Genomic DNA, 20,328 nt, shown 5'->3' on the forward strand with positions numbered 1-20,328 from the left:
TGGACCCTGCAGGCAATCCTCTGCTCTGCATCATGCAGTATATATTTACCAGCTTGCCCGCCCTCTAATTGCTCTGTAATTGGACGTTTATTTCCCTCAGCTAGCCTAGTAGTTCACATTGCCTTATACAAAAACGTGAAAGCACCAGGCACTGTACCAGCCCTAAATCATTAAATAAGAGGCAGCCTGGGGGGAAATCTCCCCCCTGGCCAGTCCTCCCATGATCTATATCATTTTTATGGCACATTTGCTGTACAAGGTTTGATTTCTGCTTTCAGCTAGGCAAGTTTCAATCAATCAAAACAGGACGTCACAATTAATGGCTGTCGTCTGATAAAAGGTTAGAGGAAGGGCGCGGCGGGTTCATCTTACCTTCCGCTTCTTTGACCTTCCCTCTGACTGTAACGTCCTGGTACATTGCTCTACACACTCAGAGAAACTCAGGTTACTGTGATCAGCACTGTAGTCAAGGTCAGCCAGTCGCGCCAGGGACAGGATATAGTTACACGCTATTCTCAAGATGGCCAGTTTGGAAAGCTTCTGTCCATAGGAATAACAAGGCACCTAGGATGGGAGAAGAGGACGTGTTAGGACTGGCAATAAAACATTACACACGGTGCAATTAAAGACCATCTCCAGGCGGTGATCTAAATATACTGTCAGGTTTTGTGGTAAGCGGAATATACCGCCAGGTTTTAGTGTGCTTAAAGCGGACCTGAACTGAGCACTTCCTCTTTGCTCTAAAAGATAAGCAACAGCATAATAACTTTTTTTGAAGTTGCCCAAATAAAGTTTGGTAAGTATTCAATGACTTCTTTTCTTTTGTCTCTGACATTCAGGGAACCATTTCAGATCCCTCAGAAGTTACCATTGTAAATCACTTTAAAGCGGACCTAAATTCAGAACGTCCCCTCTGCTCTAAGATAAACAAAAGCATACTAACCTTTAAAGAAAAATAATTCTTTGTTACAGCTGATACAAATCCTGCAATAAAACTGCAGTGTGTCTACTTCCTGCTTTCATGGAAGCAGACATAGGGATAACAATTAGCAGCTCTGTCGTGGCAGCCAGCTGACACAGCTGAGAGATCAAATTACACTACACTGGATTAGTCACAGGTGAGGGGTAATTAGACTGGCTAAAATCTCTAAATACATACAGGGTGCATTTCTCTTCTGTCCTGTACAAGAGTTCAGGTCCACTTTAAACACATAGGGGTTGATTCACTAAAGGTGGCCACTAATGATCCAATCTTTTTCATCCAATTTTACAAAATCTATGTAGTATAAAGGTGCCCATACACTCGTCAGATTGGCAGCAGATAGATAAGAAATGCATCTGATGATCTATCTGATGCGTTTTTAGAACATTTTTAACCAGGATAGAATTCCAATAGATTTCAGTTTGAAATCTATTGAAATTTGATCTAATGGCATTTTTTTGCCATCAGATTTCCATTAAGGCCAATGCAAACTGATAAGCAATCTCATCAGATCGACCTAAATTTTCCATCCTGCCAGTTCGATGGAAATCCATCGAAATCCATCGAAATCGGCCATCGATCGGTCGATTGGCCAACCGATTTGCAATCGATCGATCGGGATCGGTCGGTCGGCCAGAAAATCGGTTGAGTGTATGGGCCCCTTAAGAGTAAACTAAGTGAATATATTGGATGGATAATTTAGGCTGTTCCCTTCTATTACATAGACATGGTAAGATTGGATGAAAAAGATTGGATCATTAGTGGCCACCATAAGACAAACAGCATGCCTTATTAGAGTTGGCATGCCTTATCAGAGTTAACATGTCTTATCAGAGTTAACTCTCCTTATCAGAGTAGCATAACGAGCGCTACGAACTTATGCCTGCTAATTGGCAATGAGGAGAGCTCCACTCGTCCTGCCCTGAGCCCCTGCGGGTCCTATCATTTTAAAGGACATTATCCCTGCACTTTGATTGGCCCAATAGGCTGCCTGTCACTTGACAGGAAACTTGACAGGCAGCCTATTGGGCCAATCAAAGTGCAGGGATAATGTCCTTTAAAGTGATTGGACCCGTAGGGGCTCAGGGCAGGACGAGTGGAGCTCTCGTCATTTCCAATTAGCAGGCATAAGTTTGTAGCGCTCGCTATGCTACTCTGATAAGGTGCGTTAACTCTGATGAGGCATGTTAACCCTGATAAGGCATTTTTACTCTGATAAGGTGTGTTAACTCTGATAAGGCATGCTATTTATCTTAGTGAATGAAGCCCATAATGTTTCCAAGGAAGTATCCTTTTCCTGCTGTAATGATTCCACCATGATGTTGTTTCCATTCAGAGCGGTGTCCGCTGCTGTGCCTCATGTGACAGCCGCCACATGCTGACATGTCTGACTGCAGATGAAGTGCTGGGCCATGCCAGGACTCCTCACTCTCTGCCTATAGATCGAGCACTTCCTGAGCCAGCAGCCTGCTTCCCATCTGCTCCATGTATCACCAACACACTCACATCAGCTGCAAAGCCACTTCCAGTCATTCTTATCCGCCCCGGCCCGGAATCCCCAGCACCAGCGCTCCGCTTTCAACACGTCGCCTGATCTATGGCTTCCGAGCCGCCTCAGCCTGATGGAATTACCCTCGCTTCACAAAATATAAGATAATGGTTGCACATTTCTTGGAAGGGAATGGATCCATCATATTAGCAGCTGATCTCCGGGGAAGAGGCTGGAATTAAGATCACCACTGTCAAGTGAAAGAGGAGACGGCCGGAGGCATTTAATGTAAAGCCGAACTCCGCCGTTGCAGCTTAAAGTGGAGCGAAACTCACAACTTCCTTTCTGCTCTAAAAGATTAGCCACAGCATGATAACCTTAATGGAGGAAAAAATATTCATTACAATTTATGGAAATCCTAAAAAAAAACACTGAAGCTTTAACTTGGTTTCACTTTACAGGAAGCACTGAAGGCAGAACCAGATGACAGGCAGCCAGAAAAAAAAAACAATCAACTCCTTGCTAAGGCCTTGTTCACATTATCAGCGTTTTTGTAAAATGTAAGCGTGGGACGATTTTCAAAATCGCCCTGAAAGCGCTTGTACAATGATTCTCTATGAGAGAGTTCATATCAGAGCGGTTCGTTTGCGATCCACTTTGAAAAGCAGTGCTTGGGCCATTTCTTGAGGCGATTTGCCTCAATGGAAGGTATAGGAAAAACGCTCATAAAACTCGCTTTGGCAAGCGATTGCGTGAGCGTTTTAAAAAAAAAATACATTGTCAACTCCCTACTAATAGAAGGCCAGTTTAAAACCTTCTCCCAGCTTCAAGAGGTGTACCGAATCCCATCCACTGAACTCTTAACTTATTACCAATTAAAAAATACTTGGGCTTCTATAAAACATGAACTCCCCAGTATGCCGAAATCAATCCTCCACTTCGTTAAAGCCCCAATCCCTCTTAAAAAGGGCATATCCTTATGCTATGAGGAATTACTCAGATCTTCTGAACCAAGACTTCTAAAATATGTGGCCTATTGGTCCCATGAACTTAAAATTACCATTTCATTGGACCAAATCCATCTTGCCTCATCTATGTTACACAAATACTCTAGATGTGAAACCCATTGGGAGACTTTTCAAAAAATTATGTTACACTGGTAAACTACGCCTTCAAGTTTGTCAAAATTCAAAAAAGATGCTTCCCCTGGATGTTGGAGAAATTGTGGCTCCCTAGGATCATTGCCTCACATAATCTGGTTTTGCAGACCCATTAATATGCTCTGGAAAGAGATTAGCCAATACATCGCATCCCATATCTGGGCAACCTTTAAAATGACTCCCCAACTGGCGACCCTCCATATAGGCCTAGAGTGCATACCGTCTCCTTATCGCCTGGAGATATCACAGATTATATGCGCCACCCGTCATCAGATTGTTTCTAACTGGAACTCCAGCAATCTTCCCTTATTATCCTCAACGCTCGCTTTAGCAAATGCTAATATCAATATGGAAATTAAACTCCGTAATATTCAAGGTGACCTTTTCTAACTAAACCAATCACATTAGAAATTGATACACGTGTTCCTTGACTTCTCCCATCCTTATGCTAGGTACACACCAAACAATTTTCTGGTAGATTTTCTGTTAGATTTACCTGCCAGATAGCTTTTTTCCATGTTGTAGGTAAATCTAACAGAAGAATCTAACAGAAATTTGTATGGTGTGTACCTAGCATTACAATAGTACAACACCCAAAAACCTAACCCTATTAGACCTCAATAATTCTCCATTTGGTCTCGTTCACAACATGGGTCCTTGTGTATGACACTTGTTTTTACCATTGTTTTGTACGTTCAGGACTGTTCTACTCACTGTTCATAGAGAAGTTAATTGTAATTACTAAGCTCTTATTTACGCTTTCTTTTATGTACTGCTTACAAAATATTGACAATAAAAACTGAATGTTTAAAAAAAAAAAAAAATACATTGGGCCTGATTCACAAAGCGGTGCAAACTTTTTCGCGGACTTTTGCGCGCGCAAAGTGCCGCGATTCGCGCGATCGTGGACTTTTGCATGCGCAATTTGCCGCGATTTGCGCGAATCGCGACAAATTGCGCATGCAAAAGTCCGCGAAAAAGTTTGCACCGCTTTGTGAATCAGGCCCCTTGTGTTTATTGTTTCCGGATTTTTTTCCAGATCAAAAGACGGAAGCGCTCTGCAAAAGCGCTTACAAAAACGAGAGAACGCGCAGAAAAGCACTGGAAAACGCTTAGAAAAAAAGCAGAAAAAAAGCCCACTGCAGACGAACACGCGACCTGAACGCAATGTGAACAAGGCCTAGGGGCTTGTTCACCCTAAGGGCGTCTTCAGGTTTTTTTTAAGCCCCGGTGATTTTCAAAATCGCCCTAAAAGTGCTTGAGCAATGATTCCCTATGAAAGTGTTCACAACTGGGCGGTTCGATTCCGATCTGCTCACCAAAGCTCTACCTGTACCATTTTCAGGGCGATTTGGCTCAATGGAAGGCGTAGGGAAGTCGCAAAGCGCTTGAAAAAGCGCTTTGTATAGCGATTTCCCAAGAGCTTTTAAGAATAAATACATTGTATTTATTCTTTTCCGGGTCAAAGAGTTCACTTCCTGACTGATATCAGGAAGTAAAAAAATCAAATTGCTCTGCAAAAGCGCTTAGAAAAGAGCTTTAAAAAAATGTACAACTGCGCAGGTAATCGCCGGGAGACGCTAAAAAAAATTGCACGCAAAATCGCAAAATGCCGGCGATTGCGATTTATGATGTTCTTCTCCAGAAATTCTCCTGAAAGAAATATTTCTCCTACCGTAGCAGAATGGATTATCTCATTCTGCTCAACCTGTGTAGCTTTCTTCCCGAGCTCAACTGCTGCTCCTCTCTACCAAGCAATTCACTGTATCCTACTTACACAGAGGATCTAAACAAAATACAATGCCCACTGTGGATCTGGTGGTGCCTAACCCTAATACCCCCCTTGGTAGTGACTAACCTTTATACCCCTGTGGTGGTGCCTAACCCTAATACCCCCCTTGGTGGTGCCTAAACCTAATACCTCCCCTGGTGGTGCCTTACAATAATCCCACCCCCAGTGGCATAACTCTAAATCCCCCCCCCCCTCGTAGAGCCTAACCATAACACCCCCCCCCAGTGGTGTCTAAACCCAAAACCCTCCGCATGGCGCTTAAACCTTAACCCTTCCCCGCTCCAAAACTGCCATTTTGGGAGACTGAAAATCGCGGCTATAAATAACGCCCATTTTGGTTACAGTCTTCTATTCATAGTTGCAATTTCCAGGCCCCCAAAATTCCATCTATTGCCACATTTTATCCTTGCACCCAAATTTCCCTCTATTGCTGCTAATCGCGTCTTTCATCATTGCAGCGCCATTCTTTCCCCTTTGCTCTGTGCGCCCTTTTTTCCTGGTTCGGCTTTGCATTGCACAGCACTAGATGAGGCATACTCAGTCTTGCAAGCCGCCACTGGAGGAACTCACCACAGGACGGCAATCAGCAACAAACGTCTGAGCCAACATCAACATGTCTGCGCATTGTTCTTCTTTGTATTAAACAAAACCTGATTTCCATGTAATAATTTAATCAGCTTGTATTTGGCACTATGACAACGCTTCTTTTCTCTTACGCTTTCATCCCAACAAAAAGGGCACCACTTGTGTCAGTGTCCTTTTTATACATATTATTCTCAATTTTTTTTATGCGTACATCTATGTTGGATTGTTATTTTATAGGATCCTCCAGTCTCAGAAATTGGACAGTACATCTTTTCCACGTGGCCAGGCCCAAAACCAACAAGGTGGTATTTCATGTAGCTGTTTTCATTAGACTTAGCAACTGTTGTCCGAAAACTGCTGTGCACAAGCACAGTGTTGTGTTGTCTAACTTTAATCACTGCTTGCATAACTGCTAAAATGTAGCGGGTCAGAAGATCACCCCCCCTAGCTGATCACATCTCATGGAATTATTTAAACTATTCCCAACATTAGTTTATTCTCCTTTTGAAACAGTGGGCACTTTGCCTTTCAAAAAGACTGATAAAGACCCCTCCCCCCCACATGTAGCAATGTTTGGCGTCCAATCGTGTGCTGTGTGTCATCTCTTCTTCGTTCTTCACAGTACTAGACACATTGCTAGCCTCTAGGCTAGTAATGTCTCTTTACAGAAGTTGTGCTTCAGGGCGGTAACAATTAGAGGGCGGCAAGAGGCGGCTACCCTCCCCAAATGTCCCCCCCCCTCGCACTCCCCCTCACTAGATGTGCAGAGCCATTACACTCACCTGCTCTCAGTGTTCCAGCTCTCCATCGTCCAGTGCCCTGTATCCATGGCTACAGCAGTGCCTCATGTGACCTATTACATGCTGCCAGGTCACATGAGACACTGCTGTGGTTAGAGAGAAAGCAGAACTTCTCATGTGGCAGGTGATCCCATTGTTAATCTGCTGAGAGGGGGTGAGTGATGGGGCGCTGGTGTAGCACATACCCGGCATCCTGGGGATGTGAAGTATAAAAGCGCACATAAAACTAGCTCAAAATACGCAACCCACCTGCTAATTAAATCTTATGCTGGGCATACACGGCTCGATTTTGCCGTTCGATTTTCCCGCTGCATCGATTCCCTGCTCGATTCCGCAGCCGATTCTGTTATCTTCTGCTCGTTTTTTCTTATCTTTTTGCATTGTCTTCAATGCGGAGTCAAGCGGCGAAACGATTGGGCCGGAGATCGGACATGTCAGAAATTATCGAGCCATCTAAATGGCTCAGAATCGAGCCGTGTATTCCCAGCATAAGGGCTTGATTCACTAAACCATGATAACTCAAATATCACACCTTATCAAAGATATCACACCTTATGAAAAGATATCACACCTTATCAAAGATATCACACCTTATCAAAGTTAACACGCCTTATCAGAGGAGCGCTACGAACCCTCAGGGGCTCAGGGCAAGTTTGTAGCTCAAGTTTGTAGCGCTCGCTGTGCTACTCCGATAAGGCGTGTTAACTTTGATAAGGTGTGATATCATTGATAAGGTGTGATATTTGAGTTATCACGGTTTAGTGAATCAAGGCCTAAGCGTGACGTTATAATTTACCATCCTTTACTATTGCCTAAACCCCTACGATTGCAGTCCTTATTTACTCAGTGGCCCCCATTTTACACCTTGAGGTAAATGAGTTGCCTAGCTCTAGCTTCCTGTCACAAATGTTTCCCTTGTAACACAAAAAAGTGATGCATCTGTAATTGTGATACAGTTCTGCACTTCTTGACTCAGCGCTGCTGCTTACTGTAGCCTCTAAAGATAACAAATGAACTCTCTTTACCCCGATTTCTTGCAAGCGGAGAGCAGCTTGCTTGCAGCTCGTTATCCCACACTGCGAAAACTATTATCGTGAATGACAACATAAATCACCTTCAAGAGCAAAGCGGAAGCTACTATTTAATTGTGGGAACTGATGTCTCTCTCCTGGCCCAGATCTATACTGTAAGGCATGCCAAAAGGAACCCGAGGTGAGAGACATATGGAGGCTGCCATATTTATTTCCTTTTCAGCAGTACCAATTGCCTGCCAGTCCTGCTGATCTGGTCAGTAGAGTCTGAATCACACACCTGAAACAAGAATGCAGCTAATCCATCCAGATGTTTGACCTGCGTGCTTGTTTAGAGTCTATGGCTAAAAAAAGTATTAGAGGCACAGCATCAGCTGGACAGCCGGGCAATGTGCAATGTTTAATCTCTTGCCGACTGCTCCACGCTGATTGGCGTGAGCAGTGTGGCAGCCCCAGGGCCGCTCCATGCCGATTGGCGTGAATGGCTGGGAATGGGCTTTGCAGAAGAGCACGCTCGCTATTGCGCGTGCGTCTCCGCTCTGATGACAAAGCTCTGCCCCGCCATCAGTCTCCCAGCGGCGATCGCCACTCGGAGACTATTAGACGGTGAAACTGCGGTCTAATAACTAAGTACAGCGCTGTGATCTAAGGCACACGGCTGTCCCCCTGGGAGGCAAAATTGGCTGAAGCCTATGACAGACGATCACGCTGATTGGCTGGCGGGGGGAGGGAGGGGGATTTAAAAAAATAAAGAAAATAATAGTAAATTTTATTTAAAAAAATAAATAAATTCATATTTATTAAAAAACAAACAAAAAAAAACACTGGGGGAGCGATCAGACCCCACCAGCAGAGAGCTCTGTTGGTGGGGCGAAAAGAAAAGGGGGGGGGGTGTAAATCACTTGTGTACCGAGTTGTAAGGCCCTGCAGCGGGCCCTTAAAGCTGCAGTGGCCCAATTTGTGAAAAAAGGCCTGGTCACTATGGGGTCCTTAAGTGGTTAAATGGGAATACATTTGGCAGCCTTCATGTCCCTCTCAGCTCGGGTTCCCTCTAAGGACAAGGCACAGGCAAGGATGTCTAACCACATTCTTTCTCCACACAGGGATTAGGTGTAGAAAATCTCATAGTTTGCGTTTGTGTGGCAGTCAGCATTCCTAGCGCACGCAGGAAACATGCCCACGCAAAAAGTGGAGGACCCAATGGTCCAACGCATCTAAATGAGGATTTAGTTCTTGGCGTGGCTACCAGATTGTTCCCTTCTCTCCAAAGTTAAGGTTTCCACTAACAATACAATTTGACAAATGATTAGAAATGATTGTTTGGGACCACAAAAATCTCCTAACCAATCCGATCGGATTAATGAAATTGATCCGATTTTCAAGGGAATTCTCAGAAACAAACATTCCACAGAGCGGAACCTGACAGGACTTAAGATGTGGCCAACTGTGATAAATTACTGAATGTAAATCAAACACTGACTAAATAATTTATGAATGAAGGTTGTAAAAAAAATAAAAAAATAAAAATTGTATTCAATACATTATTTTCACTACAGTTACATAGTTACATAGTTATTTTGGTTGAAAAAAGACATACGTCCATCGAGTTCAACCAGTATAATGTACAACACCAGCCTGCTCCCTCACATATAGTTAAAGGCATGCATGTGCTCCTAGGTTTTCATCACCCAAGAGCATCACTCGTGATCATCATCACTTAAAGCGGACCTGAACTCAGAACTTCCTCTCTGCTCTAAAAGATAAGTAACAGCATAACAACCTTTCCAAAAAAACCTTTACTTGTAACAACTTATAGAGCTCCTTCAGAGATGCTGCAGTGCTTCCTGGTTTGCTGGGAGCACAGAAAGGGTTAAACTCCTGTGTTTCCATAGTAGCTCTCAACTTGGCGGCAGACAGCTGGGAGTTCATATTACACTAGCTCATTACTTGCAGAGAAGGTAGAATTAGACAGGCTATTCTCTATAAACACACGGGGGTGGACACAGGATGGATTTTTCTGTGTTCTTCTCTCCTGTGCAAGAGTTCACCTGCCTTTACAGCGATCGTTCCTAAAACTGTCATCTGCTACGATCACTGATAATCATTCTGGGTGACGAGTATTTTGCACATGCGAGTTCAGTTTGTTAAGCGTGAGAATGTGAAAGGTTCACTCTAACCATCGGATGACTGTATCGACTTTGTTGGGAATCTGGCAACTTTGTACAGTAACCGTAAATATATAAATTGTGTCATCCACTTGCATTGTTCTCCAGGCATTCCTGGCAGACAACAGGAGCGGCTGTCAGGAGGATGCTGAAGAAATCTCTTGTTTACAAGCGCTAGGTGTAAAATTACAAGAAGACAAGCCTTTTGGCGCCACTGTGAATTATATGTCCATTATTATAATGATAACAATTGCTAAATTTTCACAAGGAGTAATGTGAGAGAGGGCAGAGGAGATAACTGTGCAGCAGAATACGTAGGAAGGCATTAAAGAGGACCTGTCGTGGAAATAATGTACTGTATATTCCTGCGTATAAGACTACTTTTTAACCCTTGAAAATCTTCTGAAAAGTTTGGGGTCGTCTTATACGCCGGGGGTCATTGATACCGGGTGATACGCCCTATCCTGTTACTGCCTCTCAGATCTCCCTGCTGAGGGAGCGCAATCTATTCTTCCATACCGCTCTGATAAACAGGTAGACAAGGAGAGCTGACCAGTCTACTTAAGGAGAGTTGACTAATGCAACAAGTCAAGTGACTATATACTGGGTAACACATACAGTACAGCACCAGTATCTGTTCATACACAGCACCAGTACATGATTTTTTTTATTTTATTTTAATTTGGTGTGCGTTGGAAGAGGGGTAGTCTTATACGGCGAGTATATCCCAAACTCTATATTTTAACTGGAAAAGTTTGGGGTCGTCTTATACGCCCAGTCGTCTTATACGCCGGAATATACGGGTAATTAATAAAATAGTTTTTTTTTTTACAATATTCATTTATCGATAAATTAGTCAGTGTTTGTCCATTTTAAAATCTTTCCTCTCCCTGATTTACATTCTGAAATGTAGTCCAGCGGGTGCATCTCTGCAGAATGTTTTTTTACTGAGAGTTCTGAAGCCACTAGAAAATATACCTGATCTCCCAGAATGCTCTTGGTGGAGAATTTTAAATAGCTTTTACATTTTAAATAACATCACTGGGAAGATAGGAATATAAAAAAAAAAGGGAATTCAAAATTGACTGCATTAAGGGCCGGTTCACACGGACGGCAGGCGGCGTTGGGGCGGCCAGGAAGTCGCGTCGTCCTGTGACGTCCCGTTCGGTGGCGGCGGTACAGAGATCGTCGCGATCGGCGTTTCTCGTCCCCGCAGGGGGACATGAAGCCGCGCCGGCTAGCCGTCCCTTGACGTTGCATGCGGCTTCTAGGGACGGCTGAAACGATGCGTTAAATCGGGATCAGAACGCCGCGTTTATGCAATCGACGGTAATCGACGGTAACCGCGCAATGCTAAACGCTCCTATTCACTTGAATGGGAGAGTTTAGCCGATGGGTCCCGAACGCTTGACGGTAGACGCCGCCAAGCGTCCGTGTGAACCGGCCCTAAACTATATATCACTTCAGTGTCTCTTTAACATACTTATCACCAGTAAAGACCAGCTAAAATAATTCGGCCAAGTCCAAGTTCAATCACAGTTAAAGGAACTCCGAGCACCTCTCATGGGCATGCCTTTAAGACTCTGACCAGTACTGCAAAGTACTTAAAGATGCATATCTTTCTGTAACTTGTGCTCTCCTCTTTCAGTTTTCATTCCATTTCAATTTAAAAATCGCGGCTGCCATCTTGGCTATGTTATAACTTCCGGTGTTGTGTCTGATTACGCTGCCTGTGGATTTGCACTGCCCCGCATGCGCAGTAGGAGACTGTGCGGCCACAGCTCCTATGTAATTATGCTGCTGGTGGTAAAATACTAAATATCTCTGCTTCCTCACATCCTACACTCCCCAAATTTTCAGGGTGGGGAGGGGACCCCCCGAACAACCTCTATGCCAAATTGCAGCCCCCGAGACCCGCTGGTTCCCGAGATAGGTTTCTATAAACTATCTCCTGAACCAGCTGGTCTCGGGGGCTGCAATTTGGCATAAAGGTAGTTCTGGGGGTCCCCTCCCTACCCTGAAAATTTGAGCAGTGTAGGATGTGAGGAAGCGGAGATATTTATTATTTTACCATCAGCAGCATAATTAACTTCACACTGAGCATGCGTGCTACTCAGTGTAGATGGGAGATTCCGGGCAGCACAATCAGACATTACACCGGGTCACCCCTGTCTTCTCTGTTAGAGAAGGGCATCACCGAATGAAGCAGGAAGAGGAAGTGACACGCATGGACATTGCAAGAGGCTCCTCCAGAGGGGTTATAGCACGACTTTGTTGGAAGTCGTTTGGCTTAAAGACATGCCTATGAGCGGTGCTCGGAGTCCCTTGAAGGGACAACTGAAATGAGAGGTATATGGAGGCTGATATATATATATATATATGCAAAAGTCAGTTTGTTTCATCTTTGAGGCCTCTTTCCCACCAAGACATTGCGTTTTAGGGGACGTTAAGGTCGCATAACGTACCCCTAATGCAACGTATGGTGGTGTTGGAGGTGGACGCCAGAGTGAGCCGCGTTGTGCGGCTTTTGGTGCACCTTTTGGTGCACCTTTTTAGTCAGATACTCTGCGGGGACCATGTGATCGGAACACTCCGCATCACGTGGTCCCGCCAGCCAATCAGCGGCCATTCCAGGAAGTAAACACTGCAGTAGTGATGGGAAGTCCGGCTCTTTTCAATGAATCGATTCATTGAAAAGAGACGAACTTCCTATCTCTACTGTTCAGAATCGATTCAGAGCAGCAGGACTGAACCTAGTGATGGGAAGTCCGGCTCTTTTCAATGAATCGATTCTGAACAGTAGCGATAGGAAGTCCGGCTCTTTTCAATGAATCGATTCAATGAATCGAGCCAAACTTCCCATCACTACACTGCAGTGTAGTAAATATTACTTAGCCATGTGTTTACAATAACGACTCTCCCCTCCTCCTCTCCTGCTCTGAATAAGAAAAACAAAACACAATACTGAGCATGTGCAAACAGTCTAACGTAGAACGCACAGCATGCTGCACTTTCAAATAACGTGCAGCGTTACAATGTAATGCAACGTGGGCACTGTGAACAGCCTATTGATTTTTCATTACTGTGAGTTGGACTGCGTTACAGGCTACTGTAACGTGCGCCTGTAACGTCCCACTGTGAAAGCAGCCTTAAGTTATTACTGAAATCAATATGTAAAATATACTTGTAACATGCAAAGCGAGATATTTCAAGCCTTTATTTGTTATAATGTTGATGATTTAGGTTTACAGCTTATGAGGACCCCAAAATCTCTGACCATTAGAATACTGTGAAAATGTTCAATATTCTATTTAACGTGTCAGACTCCAATCAGCTAATTCATCCAAAACACCTGCAGAGGGTTCCTATTTCATATATTAGTTTCACCTTTCAAGTTGAATTACTGAAATAAATGGGCTTTTGCACGATATTCTAATTTTTTAAGTTTCACCTGTACATTTCTTGCATGCAGCAGATAATTAGACCAAAGGGCTCGGCTAGCTATAGATAGCTGACAGCCAGGTCAATGGTCAGGGCAGGCATTTATACCTGCAGAACAAAAGGCGCAGGCAAAGCCCGGGTCAGAGGCAGGCCAGGGGTCAAGCTGGGAAGTAAGCTAAAACGGGATGTCAACATCAAACTGGACGGGCAAACCATTACATGGAAACAAATTAAATTCAGGGCAGGCAGCAATCAATTAGGAACTAGCAGTAATAAGTGGTAGGTCAGGAACTAGCAGAGCTCATAAACAGGAGAAACAGCCCCTGCAGCACACCCAGCGAGACAGCAGAGTCTATCAGCGCTGCCAAGCTGGGAAGCGTTCCCTCAGAGGTCAGAATAGCCAATCAGAAAGCAGCCACTTACATTTTTTTCATTCACATTATGTAATGGCACCTACAATGTCACGAATCAGAATCTTTATTTTCGCCAAGCACGACTGGGACGTGCCCGGAATTCGGTTTGGCAAGTACAGGGGTACTGATACATGAAATAGTTACAGTTACAGGACAGGACATGCAGTAAGAACAGAACATTATATAGCATTTATACAGAGGGAGACAATATAACCAAAAAAATACACGTAAGCTGGAGCATCGTCTATGTGCAGAGTGCCTCAGTGTGGGCATGATATTTGGGGTGGAGATGGGCATTTCCATGGAGAGAGTTCAGAAGGTTGACAGCCGATGGAAAGAAACTGTTCTTATGTCTTGAGGTCCTGGTGAAGATGGATCGGAACCGGGGCCTTCGTCTCGAGGGGAGCTGACTAAAGAAGCGGTAGCCTGGGTGTGAGGGGTCGTTGGTGATCTTTAAAGCTCTAGAGTTCAGCCTAGAGTGGTAGAGGAGGTCTAGAGCGGAAAGGGATCTCCGGATGATCTTCTCCGCTGATCTAATGACCCTCTGCAGTTTGAGCCTGTCGCTGGCGGAGGAGCTGGCGTACCACACCAGGATGGACGAAAATAGGACAGATTCAATTGTGGCGGAGTAGAAGTTTGTCAGAAGCTTTTGGGCCATACCATGGCAACAAACTGCTTGTGTTACTACACACCAAGGTGGACAGGAATATGGACCCCTAAGATATTTAGAGCCATAGGAACTAAAGCTGACTACTCGACTGAGACTAGCGTGTGAACAGTGGCCCTCAATCCTCTCCGATGAGCTGGCAGTTGTTCCGCCGCAGCGGAAGAACCCAGCCAAGTGCATTGCTTTTTCCAGATACCCACCCACCCAGTCATACATTGCTCTGCCATACACAGCTCTGTTGGTTCTCCTTCCCCCTCCATAGCAACAGAACATGTCACTAGCCTCTGCAGATCACCTAAAGCAGAGGTCCCCAACCTGGGGGCCGCAGCCCCCTGGGGGTCCGTGGGCAGATTTCTGGGGGGCCGCGGCGGATCTGGCCTTTCTCCCTCTACCCCCAGCGGCCGCCGTTCCTGATACCTTATGAGCGGGCGGCCGCTTTCTTCCTTATATTCCCCATAGCCCCTCTCCTCTTTGAAGCATCTCGTATTACAGCAGCGCTTGCTGTGCGACTGCTGTAAGGAGGGAAGGAGGCGGGGCAGCGTTCCCATGGTAACGGCGATTGCCGCTACAGGAAGCCGCTGCCCTATTTCCTACCCTTCCTTACAGCAGCCGCGCGGGAAGCGCTGCTGTAATACGAGATGCTTCAAAGAGGAGAGGAGCTATGGGGAATATAAGGAAGCGACCGCCCGCTCGTAAGGTAACAGGAGCGGCGGCCGCGAGGGGGGGGGGGGGGGGGGGAGGCGGAGGAGAGGCTACACTGGGCTAACTGTACTGGCGACACTGGGGCAGCGATACTGGGCTAACTATACTTGCTGTTCTGGGCTAACTATACTTGCTATTCTGGGCTAACTATACTTGCTATTCTGGGCTAACTATACTTGCTATTCTGGGCTAACTATACTTGCTATTCTGGGCTAACTATACTTGCTATACTGGGGTAACTACTGGCTATACTGGGGTAACTACTGGCTATACTGGGGTAACTACTGGCTATACTGGGGTAACTACTGGCTATACTGGGGTAAGTATACTTGCTATACTAGGCTAACTGTACTTGCTATACTGGGCTGACTGTACTTGCTATACTGTGGTAACTGTACTAGCTATACTGGGGTAACTACTAGCTACTGGCTATACTGGGCTAACTATACTTGCTATACTGTGGTAACTGTACTAGCTATACTGGGGTAACTATACTTGCTATACTAGGCTAACTGTACTTGCTATACTGGGGTAACTACTAGCTATACTGGGCTAACTGTACTGGCTATACTGGCCTAACTGTACTTGCTATACTAGCCTAACTGTACTTGCTATACTGGGCTAACTGTACTTGCTATACTGGGCTAACTGTACTTGCTATACTGGGGTAACTGTACTAGCTATACTGGAGTAACTACTTGCTATACTGGGCTAACTATACTTGCTATACTGGGCTAACTATACTTGCTATACTGGGGTAACTACTAGCTATACTGGGCTAACTGTACTGGCTATACTGGGGTAACTACTAGCTATACTGGGCTAACTGTACTGGCTATACTGGGCTAACTGTACTTGCTATACTGGGCTAACTGTACTTGCTATACTGGGCTAACTATACTTGCTATACTGGGGTAACTATACTTGCTATACTAGGCTAACTGTACTTGCTATAGTGTGGTAACTGTACTTGCTATACTGTGGTAACTGTACTTGCTATACTAGGCTAACTGTACTTGCTATACTGTGGTAACTGTACTTGCTATACTGGGGTAACTATACTTGCTATACTAGGCTAACTGTACTGGCTATACTGTGGTAACTGTACTTGCTATACTGGGCTAACTGTACTTGCTATACTGGGCTAACTGTACTTGCTATACTGGGCTAACTATACTTGCTATAGTGTGGTAACTGTACTTGCTATACTGTGGTAACTGTACTTGCTATACTGGGGTAACTATACTTGCTATACTAGGCTAACTGTACTGGCTATACTGTGGTAACTGTACTTGCTATACTGGGCTAACTGTACTTGCTATACTGGGCTAACTGTACTTGCTATACTGGGCTAACTATACCTGCTATACTGGGGTAACTATACTTGCTATACTAGGCTAACTGTACTTGCTATAGTGTGGTAACTGTACTTGCTATACTGTGGTAACTGTACTTGCTATACTGGGGTAACTATACTTGCTATACTAGGCTAACTGTACTTGCTATACTGTGGTAACTGTACTTGCTATACTGGGGTAACTATACTTGCTACACTAGGCTAACTGTACTTGCTATACTGTGGTAACTGTACTTGCTATACTGTGGAATCTGGGAAAAAAGGGGGGGCTGCTGCCGCCGACACTAAATCCCCCCCCCCCCGGGACCTGGAGAAAATTTTTTGGTCAGGATAGTGGGCCCCGGGCTCAAAAAGGTTGGGGACCCCTGACCTAAAGGATCAAGTCCTGATCCCTGTCAGGTGACATTAGTTGTAGCTTAAGGGTGCATACACACCTCCAATTATGAACGGCCAATGACTGGACAATTCTACCACTTCCATGTAGTATAAGCGCTTACCTACACAATCTGTTCATAGTATTCACAATCTGTTGGCGTTACAGGGATAATAGCACGATATGCTAACATTATTTATTTTATACTTTTCCTTTTTTTTTTTAGATACATGTATGTCTATCCCAGAATATACAATACCTAATCAGTAACCAGTCCCCCCCCAACCTATGCCTAACCCTAACCAACCCCTGCAACCTATGCCTAACCAACCCTCGCAACCTATGCCTAACTCTAACCAACCCCCGCAACCTATGCCTAACCAACCCACCCCCGCAACCTATGCCTAACCCTAACCAACCCCCGCAACCTATGCCTAACCAACCCCCGCACCCTATGCCTAACCCTAACCTACCCCCGCAACCTATGCCTAACCAACCCTTGACTTCGACAACTGGTACCTAACCCTATAAGTATGACTACAAATATCGAGCGACTAAGGCTTTGCAGTATCTTGGTTCCTGCCATGGTGCCCAAGTTAATAGCTGCAATAGCTGGTAAATTAAGCACCAGAAGCAAAGCAGATGTTATTTATAGTTTGTATTACAGCTAGCCATGGCAAAGCAGTTCATTTTGGCGCTCGTTGGCTGCTGCGTAGCGCCTGATATTGATAATGCTATAGCTGTAATGCTATAGCACCACAGCCCACACACGTGTTTAAGGTGGCGACAATAATCAGACCCCAAGTTGCTACGACTTGGGGGGAGGGGTGGGTAGCATTTAACTCCACTGGGATTTTTAGTGGCAGCAGGATGAGCTGTCATTTAGCTCACCCTGCGCCCAGCTCACCGGCGACCTTATGTACCGCCTTACGTACGCCAGCCACGGCGTCCAAATTACCAGTTATAGTCGCTAAACACGGCTATCAACATGGGCACCTGTGGCGTGCGCTAATTACTCCCCCCCCCCCCTTCCTTCGATGCTCAAATTAACTGCTTTCGTACAAAACGCTACATCCAAAAATACCTGATCTGTCTCCGTGGCACTAATGATGATGCCAGGCTGGGTACAGCTCTAGCAATCGCAGCAGCGAATGGCAAGATATGGTGTGGAATTCATAAAAATCCGCAGCTGTGCCCACACGATGCAGGTGCCCTGAGAGCTCTGGAGCGAGTCGTGCCATGTGGCACAGCGACAGAGTGACAGCTACGTGCATGGCAGTGCAGCTGTTCCCTTTCACAGAGGCCCTCTGCATTATATGTCCGACATTGGCTCACAGAACCAAGGGGATTCCAGCATGGAGTCTATTCTGTAGACAGCCTTAGAAAAAAGATAGGAGTGCAATAATAACGCTACATCTGTGTTTCAAGCAGACAGCGAAAAAAAGCAACAAAATAACCTTGTTAGTCAGGCTGCTCCGGGGACACAAGGCACGGTGCTGACTCCAGCGCGTTCCATATTAAGCTGCTGAATTTCCCTATCTCCTAATTCATGCCGTTTATTTTTATTCAGGGAGTTGAAGTATTTTAGCGTCCCACAGGGCAGATAGCCGGCCTGCGTTGGATGAGACTACTGGAACACGCCGCGTAACTGAACTGTCTCTTTGTCTCCGCCGCGCATGACGCCAGAGAGCCCTTCCAGAGGTTTTATAAAAAAAAAAAATATCCACTTTTCCTAATATTTCTGGCCCCACGACGTCATTTACTTCTGAAACATTCCTTTCCACTCTTTTATAAATAGGTCTTGCCTTGTTTTATTTCTGCCGGAGAGGCTGGGATTTTTCCCAGAGGAGCGACTTTCAAACTTGTTAAACTGGATAACTTATTCACCCGTTCACAAGTTTTAACCCCCAGAGCAGAAACAGCTGGTCTTTATGTACGCTAGGAAGGTGGCAAGAATGCTTTTCAACTAATGATCTGATCCGAAAAACGTTTAAAATTAGTCTTTTTTTTTAGTTTAAAAACAAAACATATCCTAAGTTCAGAACCAAAAGGGTTTAAAGGGCCCTGCCGGTAAAAAAAATAACCTTTGAATATTGGTTTCGTTCATCCTGCTGCTAAAACTCTCAGGGGTTGGGGTTCTCCTTTTTCCCACTGCAATGTTGGTATCCTCAGTTCAGGTCTATGAATTTAGGCTAGTTTCACACTGAAATATTAAAATTGTGTTAAAACATGGACTGTAATCTCGCAAGGGCAGGGACCTCCCCCTAGTGTTTCCTGTTCCTGTTCCCCCGGAGATAGCCACTAGTAGAATATAATTAAATTACAAATACTCTACTGGTTAATTCAGATAATAAAATATCAGTAATGTTTACCGATATTTTACTTTAACCTAGGCTTATCCTAACATTAGTCCTTCCTTTTGATACCTAACACTACCCGATCTTCCCCGGCGGTGCCTAGCCCTAACCCCCCTCCCCCTCCAGTCGTGCCTAACACTTAGGACCCCCAGTGGCACTGCCTAACCCCTAACTGGCCTGGTGGTGCCTAACCTTAATCCTCCCCATGCCTGAACCCTCCCTCCTCCACCAGCATCTAACCCTAAAGACCTCCCCTCCCCTAAACCTATCTGCTAATATTTTACATAGGCGGCAATGTTAACAGCTGTGATTATGTACATTACTACAGAAGATGTTGGTGCTATGCATGCTATACAAATATTATTTATAGTCGTGCTGACAACACAGTGTCTAATGGGTGTGTTAGGTTGCTGATTACATCTCCTGAGTTGCAATGCTTCCTGCTCTGTGCAGCTAGTTACTCATGCAGAAATGTGGGGTGTTACTTTCCAGGACATACCACTACTTTAAAGGCAAGAATACACTGATTAAATAAACAATTGTATCTATCTTCCTTCTCCTAAAAATGACTTTTTAAGATATTCCACAGTTTTTATGTTTAAATCTACTTTTTATGCTTTAACTGTTTTATTGTTTTTGCTCAATGACACATTCATTGAAGTATGCCAGAGCTAAAATCTATGAACTATTGACCCTTTTTATCCCTTTCCTGCTCTCAGAAGCGATTTTCTGCTAGGAAAGTGTTTTATAGTTGGAATTTCTTATCAGTGAGGGTCACACTGTAGTGACTTCCTGTCTGAGTCAGGACTGAGTTAGCCACTTACATACCTGATATTTAACCACTTGCCGGCCGCGTCACGCCAATGGGCGTTGCCGCGGCGGCAGCCCTAGGACCGCCTAACGCCGATTGGCGTAAAGTCCTGGGGCTTACATTTGCAGGAGATCGCACGCAGGCTGCGCGCACATCTCCTGCTTGGTGGGCGGAACAGAGCTCCGCCTTCAGTCTCCCAGCGT

The 20,328-nt window shown here is 44.9% G+C and overlaps 1 protein-coding gene across 3 annotated transcripts in view; it reads right to left on the reverse strand.

Moving 5' to 3' along the window:
• The window catches only part of ATOH8 (atonal bHLH transcription factor 8), a 71,735-nt gene that overhangs the window by 33,230 nt on the left and 18,177 nt on the right, over positions 1–20,328 (reverse strand). For 2 of the 3 annotated variants that reach the window (XM_068275531.1, XM_068275521.1), the window contains exon 2: positions 373–564. In XM_068275531.1, coding sequence (XP_068131632.1) covers positions 373–564 — 192 coding nt within the window. Of the gene's footprint in view, positions 1–372; positions 565–20,328 lie in introns of those variants that run through there. The other variant, XM_068275540.1, reaches the window with a different exon arrangement.

This window comes from Hyperolius riggenbachi, chromosome 1, assembly GCF_040937935.1.
Source record: "Hyperolius riggenbachi isolate aHypRig1 chromosome 1, aHypRig1.pri, whole genome shotgun sequence".
Taxonomy (NCBI): domain Eukaryota; kingdom Metazoa; phylum Chordata; class Amphibia; order Anura; family Hyperoliidae; genus Hyperolius; species Hyperolius riggenbachi.